At 40.4% G+C, this 19,070-nt stretch overlaps 1 protein-coding gene across 4 annotated transcripts; it reads right to left on the bottom strand.

Moving 5' to 3' along the window:
- Nucleotides 1–489: 489 nt before the first annotated feature.
- On the bottom strand, nucleotides 490–18,399 carry RB195_001985 (uncharacterized protein; the record flags this gene model as incomplete). Of its 4 annotated transcripts, XM_064199023.1 has the most annotated exons (19): nucleotides 490–543; nucleotides 772–852; nucleotides 904–992; nucleotides 1,941–2,061; nucleotides 2,542–3,509; nucleotides 3,577–3,677; nucleotides 3,739–4,223; nucleotides 4,682–4,839; nucleotides 4,901–5,570; nucleotides 5,996–6,067; nucleotides 6,420–6,529; nucleotides 6,807–6,904; nucleotides 8,007–8,170; nucleotides 10,434–10,530; nucleotides 10,804–10,865; nucleotides 12,984–13,067; nucleotides 13,928–14,040; nucleotides 15,668–15,758; nucleotides 18,244–18,399. In XM_064199023.1, 19 exons carry the CDS (start codon nucleotides 18,397–18,399, stop codon nucleotides 490–492), a joined length of 3,774 nt encoding a protein of 1,257 aa, XP_064054901.1. The 4 variants fall into 4 exon arrangements, with proteins under 4 accessions (XP_064054901.1, XP_064054904.1, XP_064054903.1 ...); XM_064199020.1 differs by lacking the exons at nucleotides 490–543; nucleotides 772–852; nucleotides 904–992; ... (3 more) ...; nucleotides 3,739–4,223; nucleotides 4,682–4,839 and having other exon boundaries at nucleotides 4,887–5,570; XM_064199022.1 differs by lacking the exons at nucleotides 3,739–4,223; nucleotides 4,682–4,839; nucleotides 4,901–5,570; ... (8 more) ...; nucleotides 15,668–15,758; nucleotides 18,244–18,399 and having other exon boundaries at nucleotides 2,671–3,509; nucleotides 3,557–3,578.
- Nucleotides 18,400–19,070: the final 671 nt, after the last annotated feature.

The raw sequence follows: 19,070 nt of genomic DNA, 5'->3' as shown, positions 1-19,070 counted from the left end.
ACGGTGCAATTGCGTAAGCGGGTGCGCTAGAAACGGCGCTGTGGGCTACGATCGTAGAGGAACTGTCACTAGCACCGGTGCAGTTCGCGATGATTCCATCTTGATTTCAACGTTTCGTTTTGAACCTACTGTATTTTGCCGCATGGTGATTGTGAATTAAGAAAAAAAAATTTGGCTGAAACAGTTTGTTGCGTCGTCCACAAAGAAGAGACACTTTTTGGTTAGTGACAGTTGCCAGTCCTGGTTTATGCGAAATTTCGGAGAGAAAGAATGAATTCTCCTCAATTTGGAACTAAAGAAACATCAACATTTATCACTGACACAGATAGAAATTTTGTGTGCACGTAAAACATATGTAGTTGGCTGGTTCATCATTGTGGTGGGGATATTCACGCGGATAAGAGGATAGACTCGTAGTGGTACAAGAATGATGGAGATCGTTGATGACAGATTTTTCTTTTCGATTTTCATTTGATAACAACGAGAGATCTACTCCTGTCCTTGTTGTTCGAGAGCTTCAACAAGTTGTACGATCTCTTCATCCTGGAATTTCAGATTTCCAGAACAACATTAGCAGCCATAGGTCTTTTATTATTCTAATAAAACTGATCTGATCAAACTTTTGAAGCGAAAAGAGTTGCGCGAAAAGAGGCAAGAAGACATATCTTTACATTTTTTGATTTCATCAATAGGACTTAATCCTTCCATTGTTTTCACATGTTCGCTTCAATCATTCGTGCGGACAAATTCCTTTTCCCCAGGTGTACTCACCGTTGGTGGTTTTTCGATGAGCGGCTTCAGTGCGAAGTCGACGATCGTGGCACTATCTCGGACTTTATTCGTCACGGTCACCTTAACAGGAGGTTTTCTGCAGTAACTGGTGAACAATGGGTGTTCACTTACATTGCGAGCACTTGGTTCGTAACTCTCGGCTTGGACGATTACTTCGTAATGTCCGGGTGGCAGGATACGGTAGTAATCTCCAAGAAGCCCTCAAGAGAGATTGTAAAAGAAGATTTTAGAAAATCAGAGAGAAATATTTGCCAATCATCCTGGTAGAGTCAGACAGGAAAAGAGAAGACGAATAATATGTAAGCAAATAAGTTTAGCTTTACTCATAGTTGTTGTTCGGCTTTTAGTGATGCTCACGTGTCTTAATAACAGTGGATCCCACTGGAATTTACCAAGAACGGTCTATTTTGCTCGAACATAGACAATTTATTGTGACGTGGCCGGAATTTGCTTTTGTGCAGCGATGCATTCATTCTGAATACGAGATAGGGATTAAGATTGGAATTTTAAGAAATGTTGAGAAATGAGAAGTTTTTTTTTTAAAGATTGAAATTCTTAAACAGTACCATCATACTAATTTTTGCATTGCAATACAAATTTTTGGAAAACGGTGCCACTGTTGACGCCACTCATTTTCAGGAAGTCTATCCTAATATGCTGTTCAAGCTGACAAACAAACAGACGCTACTCATACTTATCTAACGTTGAGTTGTGCTCCACTTTCACATGAATGAAAGGTAGTATTACTCACACAGCGGAATTTCTTCTCGATCTAACTTATGCACATTTTGTACATATAGCTGACGGGAGTGTGCTTTACTAAGAAGAAAATTACAGAAGAGAGTTTGCAGAGAGAAAAAAATTAGCTAGAATTTTCTTTGATCTTATCGGAACGAATGGAATTTGATCTAGTGGAATGAATGTCACAATAAAAAAAGGAATTAAACTATCGAAAGCAGACCTGCTGATTCCTTAGGAATTAAAGCAGGTTTTCTTCAGAAATTGCTAATGGCGTATACTTCCTAATTCTGTCCAATGTCTACCATATGACTCTTGTTCTGCTATTACTCTCTTAGTGAAGTTAGTGAATCTTTAATTATGACTACTGCAGAGGAGCTTCGGAATTATAAGTATTGAGATTCACTAACATGTGGTGACTGGATGGCGTATCGGCAACGGTGCAGTGCCGTTACGAATCCATACAATTGCTTCGTTAATTGGCTCTCCAGTGACGGCATCGGTTACTAGACCTTTGATTCCAGAATGTACCTGAAATGTTCTTGCTAGTTAGAAGAAAGTACACTTTACAAAAAACCAATCTGCGCCTAAATAGAAATAGCTTGTCCGCTAGGAGAGTGGAACTCATAAAGCCCAACTTGGTAGGAGAAGGAGCGTTGTTAACCAATCTAAATTGCTTTGTTTTACTTCGGCATGCCCAGACTAGTGACCAATGTCCTTAGTAAAACAGTGCACCTTCTACAAGGGCGTTAGAATTATTCGTCGTCATCTGCAGAAAAACTATTGAATTTAACTTACAGTTGTAACTCGTTACACCGCAATAGCCAATGTACGTACGAAAGAATGAGAAGAAATAAATGTTAACAAACAGCAATGGTAAGAAAAGAAAAATTTTGGTATTTTATTTCAGGTAAGAAATATTTCCTCAAGAGAATTATATACAATGTTCGACAGAGGAGCGTCTACCATGACTTACTTGACTTAATCAGCGAGGTGATGTCATCGCCTGACGCGATTACCCGCATCTTCGCCGAGGTGTGCCGTCCTTGAACACAGCTCTGCCCAACCTTCTCGATCTTCTGCGAGAGCTTGCACAGAATCAATCCATTCGTCACTGTTCCATATTCTGCGAAACCTTACGTCTCGCCTGAACTGCCTATCCACGGCGAATGTCCTCAGGTCCTCTTTCATCACCTCAATCCAGAACTTCCGTTTTCGGCCAGGGGGCTTCTTCCAGCTCGAACCCGACGAACTCCTCAAATCTCGTTGAATAAGACGATCTGCCGGTCTCCTTAATATATGACCGAAGAAGCGAAGACGATTCACTTTAGCCGCTTTCGAAGGCGGTGCAAGATGGTGATATCTTCCACGTGTCATCCGCCAGTAAACCACATCAATTTCTGCGTAAAGATCTTCATTGTGGCATGCCCTAGGCCAAAAGTGGCCAAGTAGCCGTCTAAGCAGCTTTCGTTCCGTGCAATCAAGCCTCTCCATCACTGTAGATGGTGCTGGCCAAGTCTCCGATCCGTACATCATGATGGGGCGAATTGCGGATAGGTAGACTCGCAGCTCGACTTCGTTGGGGGCCGACCGCAGGCATTTCGTTAAGGAGTTAAATGCAGAAGTGGCCTTAGCGCATCTTTGCTGAACATCTCTCTCGTAGCTGCCGTTTTTCTTCAGCGTACAGCCCGGGTAACAGAACTCATCGACGAGTTCTATCGGTTGTCCATCCACCCTGATTCCCGTTCGAGGTCTCGAAGAGATCCACATCTGCTTGCATTTATCAGAGCGTAGACGTAGTCCATAGGCTGCAGTCAGCTTCGGTACAAGGTTGACAACATGCTGAAGTTTCGTACTGCTTTCCGCGAATATAACAACATCGTCGGCGTACTCGAGATCAGTCAAGGGATACCCTGATGGTGCTAAGACAATGTCGGCAGGACACTGGTGTTCTTCGCATAATGTGGTCGATGGCGAAACTGAACAGGAAAGATCCTGCCAGTTCCCCTTGTCTTACTCCAGTTACCACTTCCAACGGTGTTGTACATGCGGCTGGTGTTCTAACTGCAGCAGTTGTTCGTTGATTCATGTCATCAAGCAAGCGAACGAACTTACTCCATCGGCACGTAGCGCGTTGAAAAGACGGCCTAGAGAGAGTCGAACGCGGCTTCAAAGTCCAGAAACGCTAGTTGCATTAGTTTCGAATACCGTTCCCAGATTTCGATCACTCTCCTGACGATGAACACCTGGTCAAACGTAGATCGGCCAGGATGAAAGCCAGCTTGCTCGTCGCGCGTTGTTTCTTCGCGATGTTTAATGAGTCGGTCCGGGATAATCCGCTCCAATACCTTGTACATAACACGCAACAAAGAAATTCCTCGATAATTCCTAGGGTCCGTGACGGATAACTTCTTGTGGAGGGGAACTATGATAGCGTATTTCCACGAGTCAGGAATCCTTTCGTCTATCCATATTGAACGGATGATCTCTGTCATCTCACGAATCTCAGACGGAGCAAGACATTTCAGAATTTCTGCGCTAATCCCGTCGTCTTCACCAAATTTTCCATTCTTCATTTTTTGAATACAGACTAGAACCTCCGACTCGGTCGGTGGCTCCTCCTTAACCGCATACGTCGGTCTATGAACGTGCTCGAGTTCAGGAGCTGACGGTGCTAGCCGGTTCAGCAAGGTCTTGAAGTGTTCCCTCCAGGAAGGGTTGCTTTATCGTCAACTACTCCATTGGCGGTGTTGAGGACAGGAGAACATCTTTTTATTTTGCCGCTATACTGCATTATTGGAGCACAGGCTTTCCGCGGGTTCCTGTCCTCCCACGCCTTCTCAAACTCCATCGCTCCACTCGTTATCGCAGTCTTGTTGCAGTGGACGACGCAGCTTCCTTCTAAGACGTTTTTCCTGGTTAAAGTCACCAGCACTGCGCGCGACACATACAGAATTGTATGTGGATTTTGTTTCCGCAGATGCAAAGGCAAACTTCTTCCGCGGCAATAGAACCGGGAGCGTTTCCCTTGCAGAGTCCTGGATGCACTTTGTGAAGAAATCCGCAGCGCTAAGCTTCTTCCTGGTCCGTACTGCAACATGAATAGACACACGTTGGCGAAATTTAGTTCTGCATTCATCGTCTTTCAGACCTGCCATGTCGATTTTCGGTTGAAGAGGAACTTCTCGGTTTCTCTTGTGGAACCGTATCTTGAAGCTGAGAAGAACTGGTGGTCAGAGTCGAACGCGACGTCCCAAACAGCTCTAGATTTTCGGATATCTGACTGAGGAATAACGTAACGCAGTCGAGCTGAAGCTTAAGAGTCGTCATCTTCCGCTTGCGCTGCTCTTCAGGCGTTAAAAGGGTTGACCCCTGCCAAGTGAGCTGATGGAGTTGATGATTCCTCTTAAACGTGGAAGCGATGATGAGGCCCGTCTGTTCGCACAAGTCGACCAGACGGTCACCGTTGTCCGACGTGCGCTCCGCTGCATAGTACCATTTCCTAGCACATCGGATTGCTGTTCGAGTCCCATCTTCGCATTAGCGTCGATTCCGACAATGACCACCTGCTGGCTTGGTATTTTAGACATCAACGCATTGAGTTCATCATAGAAGGCGTCCTTACTGTTGTCCTCAGCGGTTTCCGTAGGTGCGTGAGCATTTACGATCCAGAGTTTACGTCCTCTGCGATCCCGCAGTCGTAGAAAGGCGCATCTAGACGACGTTGAGCCAAATTCCTCCACCAGGTTCTTGTAATCGTTCCTCACAGCTATCGCGCAGCCACCTACTTTGTTCTCATCAGCATCGCCGCAGTATATGGTGTAATTTTCGATGCTGATGACGGGCCGATCTCTCATGCGTGTTTCCTGCAGTGCAGAAAAAGGCACACAGAGATATCGCAGAAGTCTGGATAGAGCGGCTTGTTGGAGTTCACTCGATAGTGTTCGGCAGTTCAGCGTGACGAAACGAACGGTTGTTGTCAAGGATTCCATGCTCCCTTCAGGCAGTTGACCTTTCAGGTCATGGGTTTTGGCGATGTGCTGGACGACAGCACTTTTTTGCAATGTATGGTAATCTTTAGCCATATAACAGTGCAGGCTATATAGCTCGTGCGTTCCCAAGGCGTACACTCGATCGCCTGATTGCGTTTAGTTTAAGCGGGGCCACCACGTGCAGGTAGCAATCAGACTCGTATACGCGGCCCTAAGCGCTCCCAGCGTCTACCATAATATCCAAAACTTGCAAAATATGCAGATGCAGTTTAGTTTTATGGGGAGTAAAAAAGTCTTCTGCATTCACATGTACCAAAAGAATATAATTTCATATCCTTACACGGAGAGAGCCGTTCAGCGTGCGTCTCGAAGTGCAGAGACAAAAAAAATCAAAGAAGAGGAGTGACGCTATAAAAGAAGGGAAAGGTGGGCGAGTATACAAAATAGAACTTATGTAACAAAGTAAAACTAACAGCAAACATGTACTCCATGAGTGCCTTCTTGTTGTCCTGCCAGAACTGCGGCAACTGCTTGCCGTCGGGCATCTGCAAGAATCAAGAAAGCCGCTTCTTTCAGAATTCAATGACATTCTTGCCATGTTCTATAGAATCTAACATTGTCAATTTAGGATCTTTATCTGCCTTCACCTGTCTTTCTATTCTTAATGTGACACGTTGCCGCAGGGTACCAGATTTATGGATTTTTTTCCGAATATTGAGCACTACGTTTGAAGGGATTTTCTATGTTGGGTTATTCTGCATTGAAAAACTGCAGTTAACTGCAGGGCGACATCCTCAAGTACTGTTGCTTGCATATTTTCCGACGAAACAGTTTGATTGGGTAGTTAGGTGGATTGAGTTTAGGTAATAAAATAAGGAATAAATACTGAATTAACACCTTTTCGCAGCTGAGTTCTAAGGTGAGCTCCATAGCATTTGTAGCGAGGTAGTTGAAGTCTTGCATTCCACCGGATACAGAGTACCATTTCGCTCCGTTTGTAATACCTCCTGTAAATTATTAACTTGTGAAGGATTAATTAAGAATCCATCATTTAATGGTAATGAGGCAAAACGACTTATGGTCTAATAGGCAATTATTTACGTATAATGCAAGAGATTAGTCTTAATTAGGATTGTATAGCATGGAAGCTTTTATCAAATACTAGCACCTCAATAAAACCGCAGTATCCTTCATAGCTCGAAAAGAGTATACTATCTATCCTACACAATCTTCTTCCACAATACTGTCTCTCTCACTGAAAAGCTACTTAGTTCATCTTCTCACCTTGTCTTGCAAAAGCATCCTTAGAGGTGCCATCGCACGGTGGATGATCATTCTTCGCCATATGAGCATGATTCTTGGCGTAATTTTGTGCGAGCCATCTGAATCGAAGAAATAAGCCATGTGAACTGTGTCTTCAATCACGTATATACAACTTGAAGTGCTAACTCATGCAGCATACGCTTGTCTTTTTCTCTCCAAATCAAACTCCTTTTATTAGTAGGGGTGTGAACGATAAGTTCCAAGGAATGAGGAGTAAAAAGACTTCATTCTTTTAGAAAAAAAAGGCTGGAATTTCTCAGTAACCTCATGTGCTTGCGCCGCTTTTACTAGAAACATTGGGTGTTTTATCTCTGAAGATGCCATTTTTGAATCTGTAGGACTGAATGCCCGACATCTAAGGCGATAATCCCTGTCCCAGTCTCTACACAATGCACCCAGTGCGCGATAATCGCTTCCGTCGCTTCATTCACCTGTCGGCGACGAAAGTTGTTAGCTTATCCTAGAACCGTGCAATTACTTCTGCAATACATAGAATTTCGGGTCGAAGTGAATGTAACCTGCAAGAAGAATCTACACTGTGGTCCTGAAAAAACAACAGGAGAAAACTTCCATCCATCGTTTCTAGTTTTCTTAGATCCTCATTATTAGGTCTAAAAACCAAATATCTTGCAACTCTTTATACGTAATTTCAAACGTAATTCTGTCTTTAGCCCAGAAGATATCCTGAATTCAGAAATGGAAATGCTGTTCAAAATTAGCTGAGATGGAATCGCAATCTTTACCAGTTGTTGATTGCGAACTACATCTAAGCAATCCTCAATGGGAACAGGGTCTAAGAAACTCAATGTGTAAGGTTTGGCGATCTCGTCTGGCAATCGTTCAGCAGTTTTCCTTCAAATCAGGCAAGTATTCTCCAAGAATTTGTAAGTTATTGATATATGTTTGAATCGACAAAACTTACGCTGAAAAACATATTTTTCTGAAGTTTTTAATTCCTTCTGGCCTATGTCCATCTTGGAACGCCATTTTTGAGAAAGAGGTTGCGATAATGAATTCTTAATTTTTCGTAGGAGATTGATCACATCATTGTCAAGTTAGCGTTATTAGTAAGTATGCATGAGTAGAACATGAACAGTTTTTGGCTTCTCTCAAACATTGCTGCTTCGTTATCTTTGTTAGTAGTTTTTCTGTGCGAAATACCTGAAGGTGCCGTCATCAGGAGAAGCAGAATACTGGTTGGTTCCCTCTTGTTTGGTGGAATCAAATGGATAGTTAGCGACAAGGTCCCCTTCGTGAAGGTTGGCGGACAACACGAATGGCAACGACAGAGTCCATTGACCAACTGCTACTGTTTCCGGTTGGCGCTGAAATGTCAAACGCAATGAAGTTTATACTTCTCTACTGCAAATTCTGTTTCAAAGAAAAAAACGAAACGCAGTAAAGTAGTGGGGGTGCGGGACAAGAGGTACCCGTGAAAACCGGCTGACCGCTCCTGTCCTCCCTTCAGCACCGCGCTCCTCCGCGTAATTACGACTGCCGCTCCACGAGCTATACATTCTCCACGACCGCTTGAGATCACCTACACCCCGCCTACCTATTGCTCTCTGATCAACGCCGCGCGCGACGTTCGCGCCGCGACGAAGCGGTAGATAGTGCGAATTTTGGAGAGGGAGTGAAGAACGAATTGCCGCAGCGAATTCTGATGTACGGATATAGTAAACTAAGCGCATATTATTGGGAATAAAAGAGAAGAAGTAGATCCTTCTATCCAATGTAACTTTACATAAGTAAAAATTATCTCAAAAAGATGCTCCAGGGAAAAGAATAACATGCATATACTTCCACACATCTCATAATTTAACACATTTCATGCCCTATGTCTTCGATATAAACTAGCAGTGCATAAGTATTTGTTTGTCACGATGCCATTCAGCGAATTCGTGTTCAGCTTCAACTGCAGCAGCTATAATAACAGTAAATTTATGCGCTTATTACTTTGTATACATTCTTTAAACTCCTTTCTACATTTTACCTTTTCAAAATTTTACATAGATATAATGTTTATATACAGCACATGCCAAATATTTCAATACATGCTTGTACGTTTTATACAGTTTTATATAATAGAAATTTGAAATTGTATGGTTCTTCAAACTTCTTTCAACAGCGTTTTATCGCTTCATTTCTATCTATCCTCTGTATAAAATCGATATGACAGGTTAGGTGTATTAGTGGCGAACAGAGACTTTTGTATCTTCGAGATATACCTTTAGGTACAGTGTATGTCTGTGAGGCATTATTCGCGCCTCGTTGATCGTTGGACGTCAATTTTACCCAGCTAGATGAGCAAAAAGAAATCCTTAGAAAGCGAAGAAAAAAGTAAAAATGATAGCATAACACCGATCAGTGGGACATTTTTTGAAACATCTCTTGCATTCCCAGAGATGAATGAGTGTTTCCCACCTAACAAGTCGAGACAGGATAATTTCATTTTCACTCGCATTTCTAAATGGCATATCACTTATACAAATCCATTTCATTCTTTCCTTCTTTTATATTAACTTGCAAGCACACTTTATGTAGACCTTCGAACAACATCTAATATCATGTTCTTTCCTTTCCATTCGATTTTAAAAGCGCATCATAAGAGCTGTAGGTGCGGCGACAAAAAATCGTCGTAAGAGCGGTAGACGCGGCGAAATGGGAGGGGAGGGAGGCGTGGGCGGGGCATCTTGAAGACGTAGCACAAGAGGAGCAGTCAGGCTACTGTAGCGATTATGACGGTATCAGGAGACGCGCGGTGCAATTAACGACGCTCATTAGCCTCCTGGATACGCGGCGGCACATCATACGGGTACCTCTTGACCGTTCCCCAAGTAGTGGTTGAGAAAAACTCACTCTCCTTCACTAAGCATTTCTTCCAACAAATTTTTAAATCAATTTATGGTAAACCATAATACAAACTTTTTTTCCAATCGCGGTGCTTATGGCTGCGCTGCGGCTGGGAGCCTGCTACAGTAGCATTTTTGTTGCACATAGAACCAGATACGAGCGAGGAAACTGTAATCAGATTGGAGCGACCACTATTATGTCTTTGTTCGCTGACAGGTGATACTGTATTGCCTGAAGACATTTTCGTCATATTTCCGACGTATTTTATTTTTTAAATCCTGCAAATCTGCTACGTAATTTACAAGACTGAAAATGTTTTGTCTATTTAATATGAGTTTGAGTCTTCTTTTAGAAACATATTGAGTTGTCTCCATTGCCGAATTGCGTTCTTATGACCTCTAAAACTTGAGTGCGCTTTCTTTCAGCAGTGAATGGGGAAGTAACTGAACTACAATACAAATAGGTGAAAAAGTAAATGAAGAAATAAATTAGCGTTACTGTTGCAGTTTTGTCCTTGCATGCAAAGAAAGGGAATAAGTTCTCATGGAAGTACATTGGACTAATGCAGTAGGAATTTAAACTAACGGGAAATATGAGGGGAAGTACAAGATAAAGAAGAAAAAGATGTAAGAGGCATGAAAAATGCTGAAAGAGTCCGATACCTCATAATATGCAGTAGTGAAGCAACCATTTGCAATTCAATTATAAGGTTAATAAGAAGAGGTTCTGCCTCACTTCTTTCTCATCAGAAAACAGTTCCATGAGATGGTCGAATCGCGGTACTTTCAGCTTCTCAAGCTCATAAAAGACTCCATCAAGATCTGGGAAGTCCCTGAAACGTGATGTCAGTTTTCCGGATACCTGCGGCCGAAAATGAACACTGAAGAATCTCGAAGTTTTATTTTTAGATTCACATGTGGATCTAAAAAAAAACTTCGAGATTCTTCAGTGTTCGTTACGTGATGACGATACCAAGAAACCGTTCAACGGACAGTGGCAAACAATAGGGTGCGTGAGCTGCGCATTTAAAAGAGACATTTTAACACTATTATTTTTTATCTTGAAGAAATGACAGGAAGGGGAAGGAAAAGTGAAAAAAGATCACCTATTTAGATCAACTCCATTGGCATTACCTCTACCGGTTAACCACCCACGATCAGCAGGATCCTGAAAGTCGTAGCAATCAAAACCAATCAGTACAATAATAAACATGAACATTGAAAAAAAGAAAAGTGACAGTGCGGCACCGTCGGCCACCGTCGCATGTTCAGAACTTTTTAAAGACTGTCATAAAATTGAAACTTCAGCACAACTCATACATCATTAGACTCCTTTTATTGAGATCTATACAAAAACCGACTTACTGTTGGGAAAGGAGCAAAATGACTCCAAATATGCGCCGAAGAGCAATAATTGGAGTCCAACATCCTAGGGTTATAGTTGAAAAAGTGTTCGTAGACTCAAACTTTCATATTTGGTCAGGATATGAAGGAATTGTTATAGGCGAGTACTTGAAATTGTTGATTTGTTATTTTTTAGGCTATTTTGCGATTTTAATTGTTGCGTAAAATACTTACTTTGAAGGTTTGTTGCAAGGAAAAAGTTATCAAAACAGCCTATAAAATCGCGCTTGAGCACAACTATGCCTGTGTTTTGTGAGATTTGTTTTGCACATGGACAGACGAAGCCCGCTCGTACGCTAGAGTATCGCAAAGTTTGAAAATCCCACTTTTTGTCCTTTTCCTTTCATTTCATCTCTACTTTGCACCTCCGTTAATTACCAGAACAGACTTCAAATCGAAAGAACTTAAGCACAGCTCTTAAAACACATAATGTTCTTTAGTTTATGAAGCTTGCTTTCTTCTGAATAGATTTTCTCACTCTCTTATAACATTGTCTTTTCATAACTTTCCATAGAAAAGAAGAGTATGAAGCTTACTATTAAATTTTATGCAACTATTTCAATATTATGCTCCTTGATTTGCAAAAAATCGAGTTCGCCACAGCATTTCGAGTTGAATGATAACGTTTCCAAAGCTATTCCAGATTTTTTTTCTATCTGACTCCGCGGCCCGGCTATTTCCGCACCTCAACCAAGGCTGGCCTATTGCACCATTGGCAACTACAATGTTGAAGAGGTAATACCTATATGGACGTAACATATTTTTGATTGAAAAAAAGTTCTGAATCATTTTTTTTGCAATTATTATTGCAAAATATTAATTGCAATTATTAATTATTGCACTCCTTGCTCTACAAGCATAGTTGTGCTCAACCGCTTGATTTACAAAAAAAAAAATCGAGTTCGCCACAGCATTTCGAGTTCAATGATAGGCTGTTTTGACAACTTCTTTCCTTGCAACAAACTTTCAAAGTAAGGACGAACCGCTATTTTACGCAACAATTAAAATCGCAAAAAGGACCTAAAAATAACAAATCAAAAATTTCTTGCTGTTCTGACCAAATGTGAAAGTTTGAGTCTCCCAACATATAACATATTTGTATATGTATGTATATGTATGTATATATGTTGCATAGATGTGTGTGGGTGATGTATAGATATTGTACAAAGAGAGGAATCTAATGGTATATGAGTTGTGCTGAAGTTTCAATTTTATGGCAAGTTATGAGCAAACGACGATGGGAGACGGTGCCTAACCGTCACTCACCGTCGGTTTTTCAATGTTCATGCATAGTATTGTAGTAGTAGACCACAATTCGAAAACTTCGAGGGTTCTATGACTTAATGAAAGGCTATCGGACCTCAAGGATTATAACACTTTCCAAAGCGATCACAGAAGCAAGCTCATTCATGGAAGAGAATGGATTTGGTCGCTCGAAGCAACAACCAATTTGGTCGCACGTGAGTGAGGAGCTCTCCGACCGACCAAAGATCAACATAAGAAGTAACTGTGTCAAAATTTTCTTGTAAGAGTTTTAAATGGAGTCGTTCTAGTTCTTTATAGCCGTTAGCTCGTCTTCATCAGTTAATGTTCCCTTAAGGCTTTAGGAGGAGTTTTGGTGTCTTCTTTTACTAACTCTTCATTTGTTCATTCATTTAAGCATTGAGCGTCTTTCGAGGAAACAAATTCTGGCCCACCTAAGATCCACATCCTTAGCTCTACCCTTACATCAGACAAAGTTCAGAGCTTTTCCCTGAATTCCTTCTCACATTCATGACGAATCTACTCTTGCCATACGCGAAAGGGTCAATTAGAGATTGACGTCAGCTTATTCTGACGTCTCTGCCAGCCAGTCAATGACATTCTCTCCAATAATACCTACCGTATTTAGGGCCAAATCGAACCCGTCAGGATTCATGGATGGAAGAATATGGATGGAAGTGGAGTTCAGAAGTTGTAGGACTTCCTGGAAATAAATACAAATAGGGGCATCTCCTGAAACCACGGAAAAGCTTCAATTTCTAGGTATTGAACTGCATTGGTGTGATGAATTCGTATGAAAGTAATCTTCCCGTTCAAGTTAAGTCTTGGAATTGTAATAATGTAATGTAATTTTAGAAGTTTACTAGAATCATGTAAGATAGAAATTTCAAGGCCAGTGGTGGAATGAACTAAGGATAAATTCAACTATTATAGTTCTCGGACTGATTTAGAAAAATAAACAAAAGCTGTCCTAAAACGTTGGAATTTTTTCAAGGGAAAAGAAATGCAGACGAATATCCTAAAGCATCTCATACTTATTGATTTTTCACTAATTTCCAGCAGCGACTTTACTTTAGAAACTATGTACATACTTATTTATATACATGCGTTGATATATGCATCGTCTCGAGAATAATCAACAATACTTGCATTTTTAAAAGCAGGGAAAAAGGTCCGCTCTGCTCATTCTATTTCGCCTCGTAGATTGTCGAAATCTACGACCGAATAATTGATTTTAAAACACTAAAAGCTTTTTTTCTACAACATTTTGTTCCAGCGTCACGTAACCACTGCGGAGTGACTTCTCCGTCATTTTTTAGTATTATATTCTTTACTCCTCCATTGAATGTGGACAGATTCAGCAAAAGCAAATCGCAATGATTGCGGTGAGGGGATCGTGGGAGAAGATGGTGTCAACAACGTTCGTTTCGTTTACAAAATGAAAGCCTCACCAGGAACTGACTAAACAAAAAAACTCTCGGAGTTCATTTCTCTTTTCATACTTTCAGAAAACAACACTTTTGTAGTTGACAGTCCTGAATTTCTTGGATACGATAAGCAAACCTTATCCTTGTTGATAGCAGAATCGCAAAGATAGTCAGCCAAGCGAATGAGCAGTTCTCGACCGATCGGTTCGTTCCCGTGCATATTTCCGACATACTTCATCTCTGGCTTCACTGAAACACCTAGTTCATCTTCGTACTGTAGATCCCTTAATTGTAGTTGTTGTAATGATATAGTACAAATCTTTGAGCGAGGATGAAATTCTTCTTCAGACAAAAAAATAAGTTTTAGAAGGGGAACTGCTAGAAAATGCGTTTCGCTTTTTTTAATTAAGCGAATTATACAGGCACTATTTCAGAGATAGAATTCCCCCACTTGCCGACTTTTATTTGAATAAGTCACAATTTCGTGTCATTGTGGCTTTTCTTGTCGACAAACTACTACAGTTTCTTTCCACAAAATGATCGAATCCGTCCAAACTAATTTATTCCGACGCGAAAGAAAAAACAAAAACCGAAAAACAATTAGCAGAGTGATGAAGTATGTATTCGCCATTTACATACTTTTTTCGTGGATATATCCAAAGTTATTCCAAAAGTGTTCAGAAAACGCTTCAAATCTTTTTTTTACCTTGGAAATGTGTGTTTTCAAGAGGCAAAGTCTGTTCGTTCGTGCTTATTGCTCGTAATGGTCATTACATGACGAAAGTATTGCAGTAGGATCAAGTGGGGAGGTTGAAGATGTCAACAAAAAAGTTTAATGTGGTTTTGGATGTATGAAGAAAGCAGGGTGAGAACTAGCGGCGACAAGATTTGAAGTGTTGGGGAAAATAACTAAGAAAAAGAGTGAAAAATGGATTAAAAGAAAGGGTAAGTGAAAAATTAGAAAGCTGCATAAATCAATGAACTATGTAATTCATAAGAATTGATAAATGCTTACAGGTAAAATGAGAGAAAGGGGGTGTCCATAAATTGCAGGAAGAATGAGAACGTGAACAAACAATGAATCAAAGAAATAAATAATGAATGAATCCGTAAATGAATTTTCGGTCGAATGAACTACGAAAAAAAAAAAACGAATGTGTCGGTGAAAAATACGAAGTTACCTAAACGAGGGATAAAATCATTAAACAAAGGAACGATTAAAAAATATAATTAGTGAAAGAGTCGATGGGTTTGTGGATGAATGTCACGGCTAACGAAAACAAAACACGAACCCGAAAACAAACCAAAGGTCAACTAAGAGAGTAAGAGTAAGTCAAGAGATAGGCAGACGGATGTTTTGATGGTGTCAATTAGCAAATTTACCTAATCTATTATAAAAAATATCATTATTTTATCTATTAGATATTGATGGAAACGCAAATACAAACATTTTGAGGAGGACAAGAACAGTTCATAAACCTTTTTGATATGAATCTAACCTAATTTAATCATTCTCCTTGAATATGTGTAGGGATATAAATCTGCTTGCCCATATATGTAACAGGGTATCTGCTTTTGATGAAAAAAGGTTTAAAGATCAATAGGAAGGAACTGAGGAAATAAAAATAAAAGTAGAGCTGCACAACGTTTGAATCATTATAGCATGGCTCGTGGCTATTCATGTAATTTTTGTTGCCTGTTTACCATGGCAGCAAAAATTACATGAATTTCATTGGCGGAAATTCGTCAATCTTTTTCTTCAAAACAAAAAATAGAGAAATTATAGAAATTCGTTTGAAAAAGGAATATTTCCCTTTGAAGACAATAACAGTACCGGGACCCTATAATTTTTGATCCTTAAGCAGTAAACACTTACAGGCTACATGTTCTGATGGTGTAGTGGAGAACTGAATGACAACCAATTCACGTCCTTCGACTGATCGTCCAATACTGTACAGCGTAGAAATCTAAGAAAAGAGAGAAGTTTGAAAATTAAATGGAACTTCTCAAACATTTTTACCTGCCACTTGCCGAGATAGAAATATCTCGGTAAGAGGGAGATGAAAATGTTTGAGAAAGTTGACTTCTCGTTCTATTTCGTGGTAAAAGTCTTCTCTGTCGCATGATCTCATCTAAACCTTTTCTTTTTTTGCTGCCATAGTTGTCTCACCGATGGGAAGCGCAGCGGTTCGGGCCTCGCTCGTATACGTGCTGGTGAGGGCCCAGCAGCACGTGCCCCTCCAAGTCTGTGCACAGCGACGAAAATACTAATGAATGAGCAGTGAGCGCAGCAGGTACACAAGCACTAATAATTGCTATCGACATCATGCAAATCAAATAGCTGTTAAAGGATGTCAGTAGGAGAGCATAAATATTAAATTTTATGTGACTAGCCAAACTGAACTTATTGGTGGCTTTGGTCGATTTTGCACTTCATTTTATGTCGCACATTTTCCTTACTAGGCGTAATAAATCGCTGCTGGCATTTCACAAAACCTTTTTTTCTTTAAAAAAAAGTAACGTCTTTGTTTCGCACTTAATTGCCTTATTTATATAATACATCGTAAAAAGTTTCTCTTTTTGTGATTAGTTACTATATATTATACTATTACTATATATTTTAGATATTATCTTGTATTTTGATTCCTTCTGTTTTCTAAACCTTCTATTTCAAATGTTCGTTCGACGTTAGTATGAGTATTGTGCAGCAATGCATATGTGAATATCGAAGTAAACCCCTTAATCAAAAAGGTAACACTTCCGAATCTTCTCTCACAAGTAGACACTTGAATGATTAATTTGTCCAAAATTAAAGAAACAACTAAGGATTCGATTTAATTTACCAACCACAAAGGAAGCAACGACTCACAGAAAGTGGTAAAATTGAACGAAATCGCGAGATTCATCGACTCTTCAAGGGAAGTAAACAAGGTTTTTCTAGTTTAAATAAGTTGTTGTGTTTCAGGCCTGAAGTTTCTAGGATACGATTTCTAACACCTATAAATGCATAGCGAAAGGTCCAGGTACTAGCAGTTCTAATTATCCAAGTAATCCCAAATAGATCTATCGAATTTGTAATTGAACTGTCCAGTTCAGAACGTTCAAAAAGATAATAAATGAATGATGTTATTGATGGCTGGGAAAGTTGTGAAGGAATTTCACGTGAAAATATTTGTTTCGATGATATAGTATGTCTTTTCATTTGATTATTTCGTATTTCACGTGAGAATGTACACTAAGTAGTAAGTAGAGCCTCTCCTTCCACTTCCACTAACCAGGAGCTCTGTGTTGTTGAAAACGTCCATGTCTGTGATAGATCTCCTATTCGTTTCACATTTTCTTGGTGAAAAATAGTCATAAAACGAGGAAAAAGAGACGCGACGCAAATCCGGTGAACTAGCTGAAGAACTTAGCGTGCAGGTAGACTTCCAACACTTTGCACTTTTCTCCTTCGACATACACTCACCCAATTTGCCACGTTTTGACATTTATGATATCTTGTGCCTCATATTCGTTTTTCTCATAAATACCAACGATATTGTTCAAGTACAAGTTCGGTACTATAGCTGAAACTCTACAAAACGAAAGTCTCCATCGCTTCCGTATAAGTGGAAATGAAAATATGGAGGAATGAGAGAGAAAGAAATACCGAGGAAAGAATCGCTCGTACGAAAGCGGCGTAAACTTTGTTCTTTCTGTTATTGTAAGGAAAACCCTCCAAAAACAAAACCTACACTGAGAAACTCCTCAGTTCATTCTACGAACTTGAAAAAAATCCGTCACTACATATATTTATCGAAGGTTTTGCAGAATCGTCGTGGGTTGGGCTCTATGTAGTCGGTCAATTTCGATCAGAAGTAGTGAAATATCATCGCAAAAGGGCTAAGTTGACATCAGACTATGCTTTTCTTCTGATTTTTTTTCCAAATGCAAGGAAAGCTTACTCTCGTTGAAAAAAAACGGAGTAGGATAAGCGACTCTAAAAGGAAGCATACCTCGTTTAAGCAAAGCCGCCTAGCAACTCTATAGGACTGCAACGAAAACACATTAAAAACAAATGAAAAATATCTGCAGCATTATAAATAGTATTTGAGGAGCGTAAGGAATTTCTTAATTATGCAAATGCGTGGCGGTAAGAAGTCATAATATTTGCCAGCCACATTCAGCTTATCACCTGTGCGTTGGGCGTTTTTATCGCTTCATGTGCTCAGCGACGCTTCCAATGTAGTTAGTATGAATGGAAAAATATTGACATTTCCTCACATTACAGTTCATAGTAGAAACATTAAGAGAGGAAAAAACAAAGGCAATGGGAGGTTGGCCCAGTTATGACACATATAGGATATTCCCTGAGAAATACTCTAGGAAGAATTTTAGTGCATTACGTTACCGTTTTTTGCAGTAAGGAGTAACTCTGAAAAATAACTCTTTTTCTGACTCAATCAATCTCACCTGTGGGCATTTCTGAACGATCTCCAATAATTTGTCAAGAAGAGCCTCATGACTATGGTATTGTTTCCATTCCGAGGTAGTCTTAGAAAATATCCCTCCAAGTGCGCACACAAGTAGGGAGAAGAAGAGCACGACGACGGGACCGCCCGTCATCATGGCGCTCGGCGGCAGAATGAACGCCGTCTCCGGCGGCAGATCGATGCGATGACGTCGTCGTCGAGCCACTGAGGAGCCGGTGACGAGCTCGACTCAGCCGATGCAAGCCCACGCACATACACACACAGGCCGTTGAGACCCCCATCATCGTGGGATCTTGTGGATGATATGCGGTGCTTGAGCAATTATTCCCGGAAACCGCAGGAAAAATCTTTGAAGCCATGCTGGCGGAGTCACCTGACAGTCGACGTTTTCCTAAGTCAATAATTCCACCCTTTATCCTGCAACAAATTTATTTGTTTACAGCAGTGCTGTTTTTTTTGTACAGTTTATCACTGCACTGTAAAAAAGCTGATAAGATCCTAAATATTAAAAACTCTTCCTCGTCACATTCTTTGCATTCCATGAATTTCAAACTCCATATCTTTGTGCTATAGGGGATCCCTTGTAATTCAAAACCCATTTCTAGTTCTCCTAAAAACGATCGATCGGTGCTACTGACCAAATCTAGCCCAACAAATTGGTCTACATGTGCTCTGTTTGGTTCAAAATATAGATGAATGAACCTCCTTTCAGCCACGTTGTCCTCTCAAAGTCTGTTGTCAACGATGTTTATCTGTGAAGATAAACAGTGATTAAGGATTCGATGTCGTATAGCTACAATTTCCCCT

The sequence above is a fragment of the Necator americanus genome, chromosome IV (genome assembly GCF_031761385.1).
Source record: "Necator americanus strain Aroian chromosome IV, whole genome shotgun sequence".
Taxonomy (NCBI): Eukaryota; Metazoa; Nematoda; class Chromadorea; order Rhabditida; family Ancylostomatidae; genus Necator; species Necator americanus.
The sequence above is the reverse complement of the archived record's forward strand: the minus strand, read 5'-3'. Positions and strand labels throughout refer to the sequence as shown.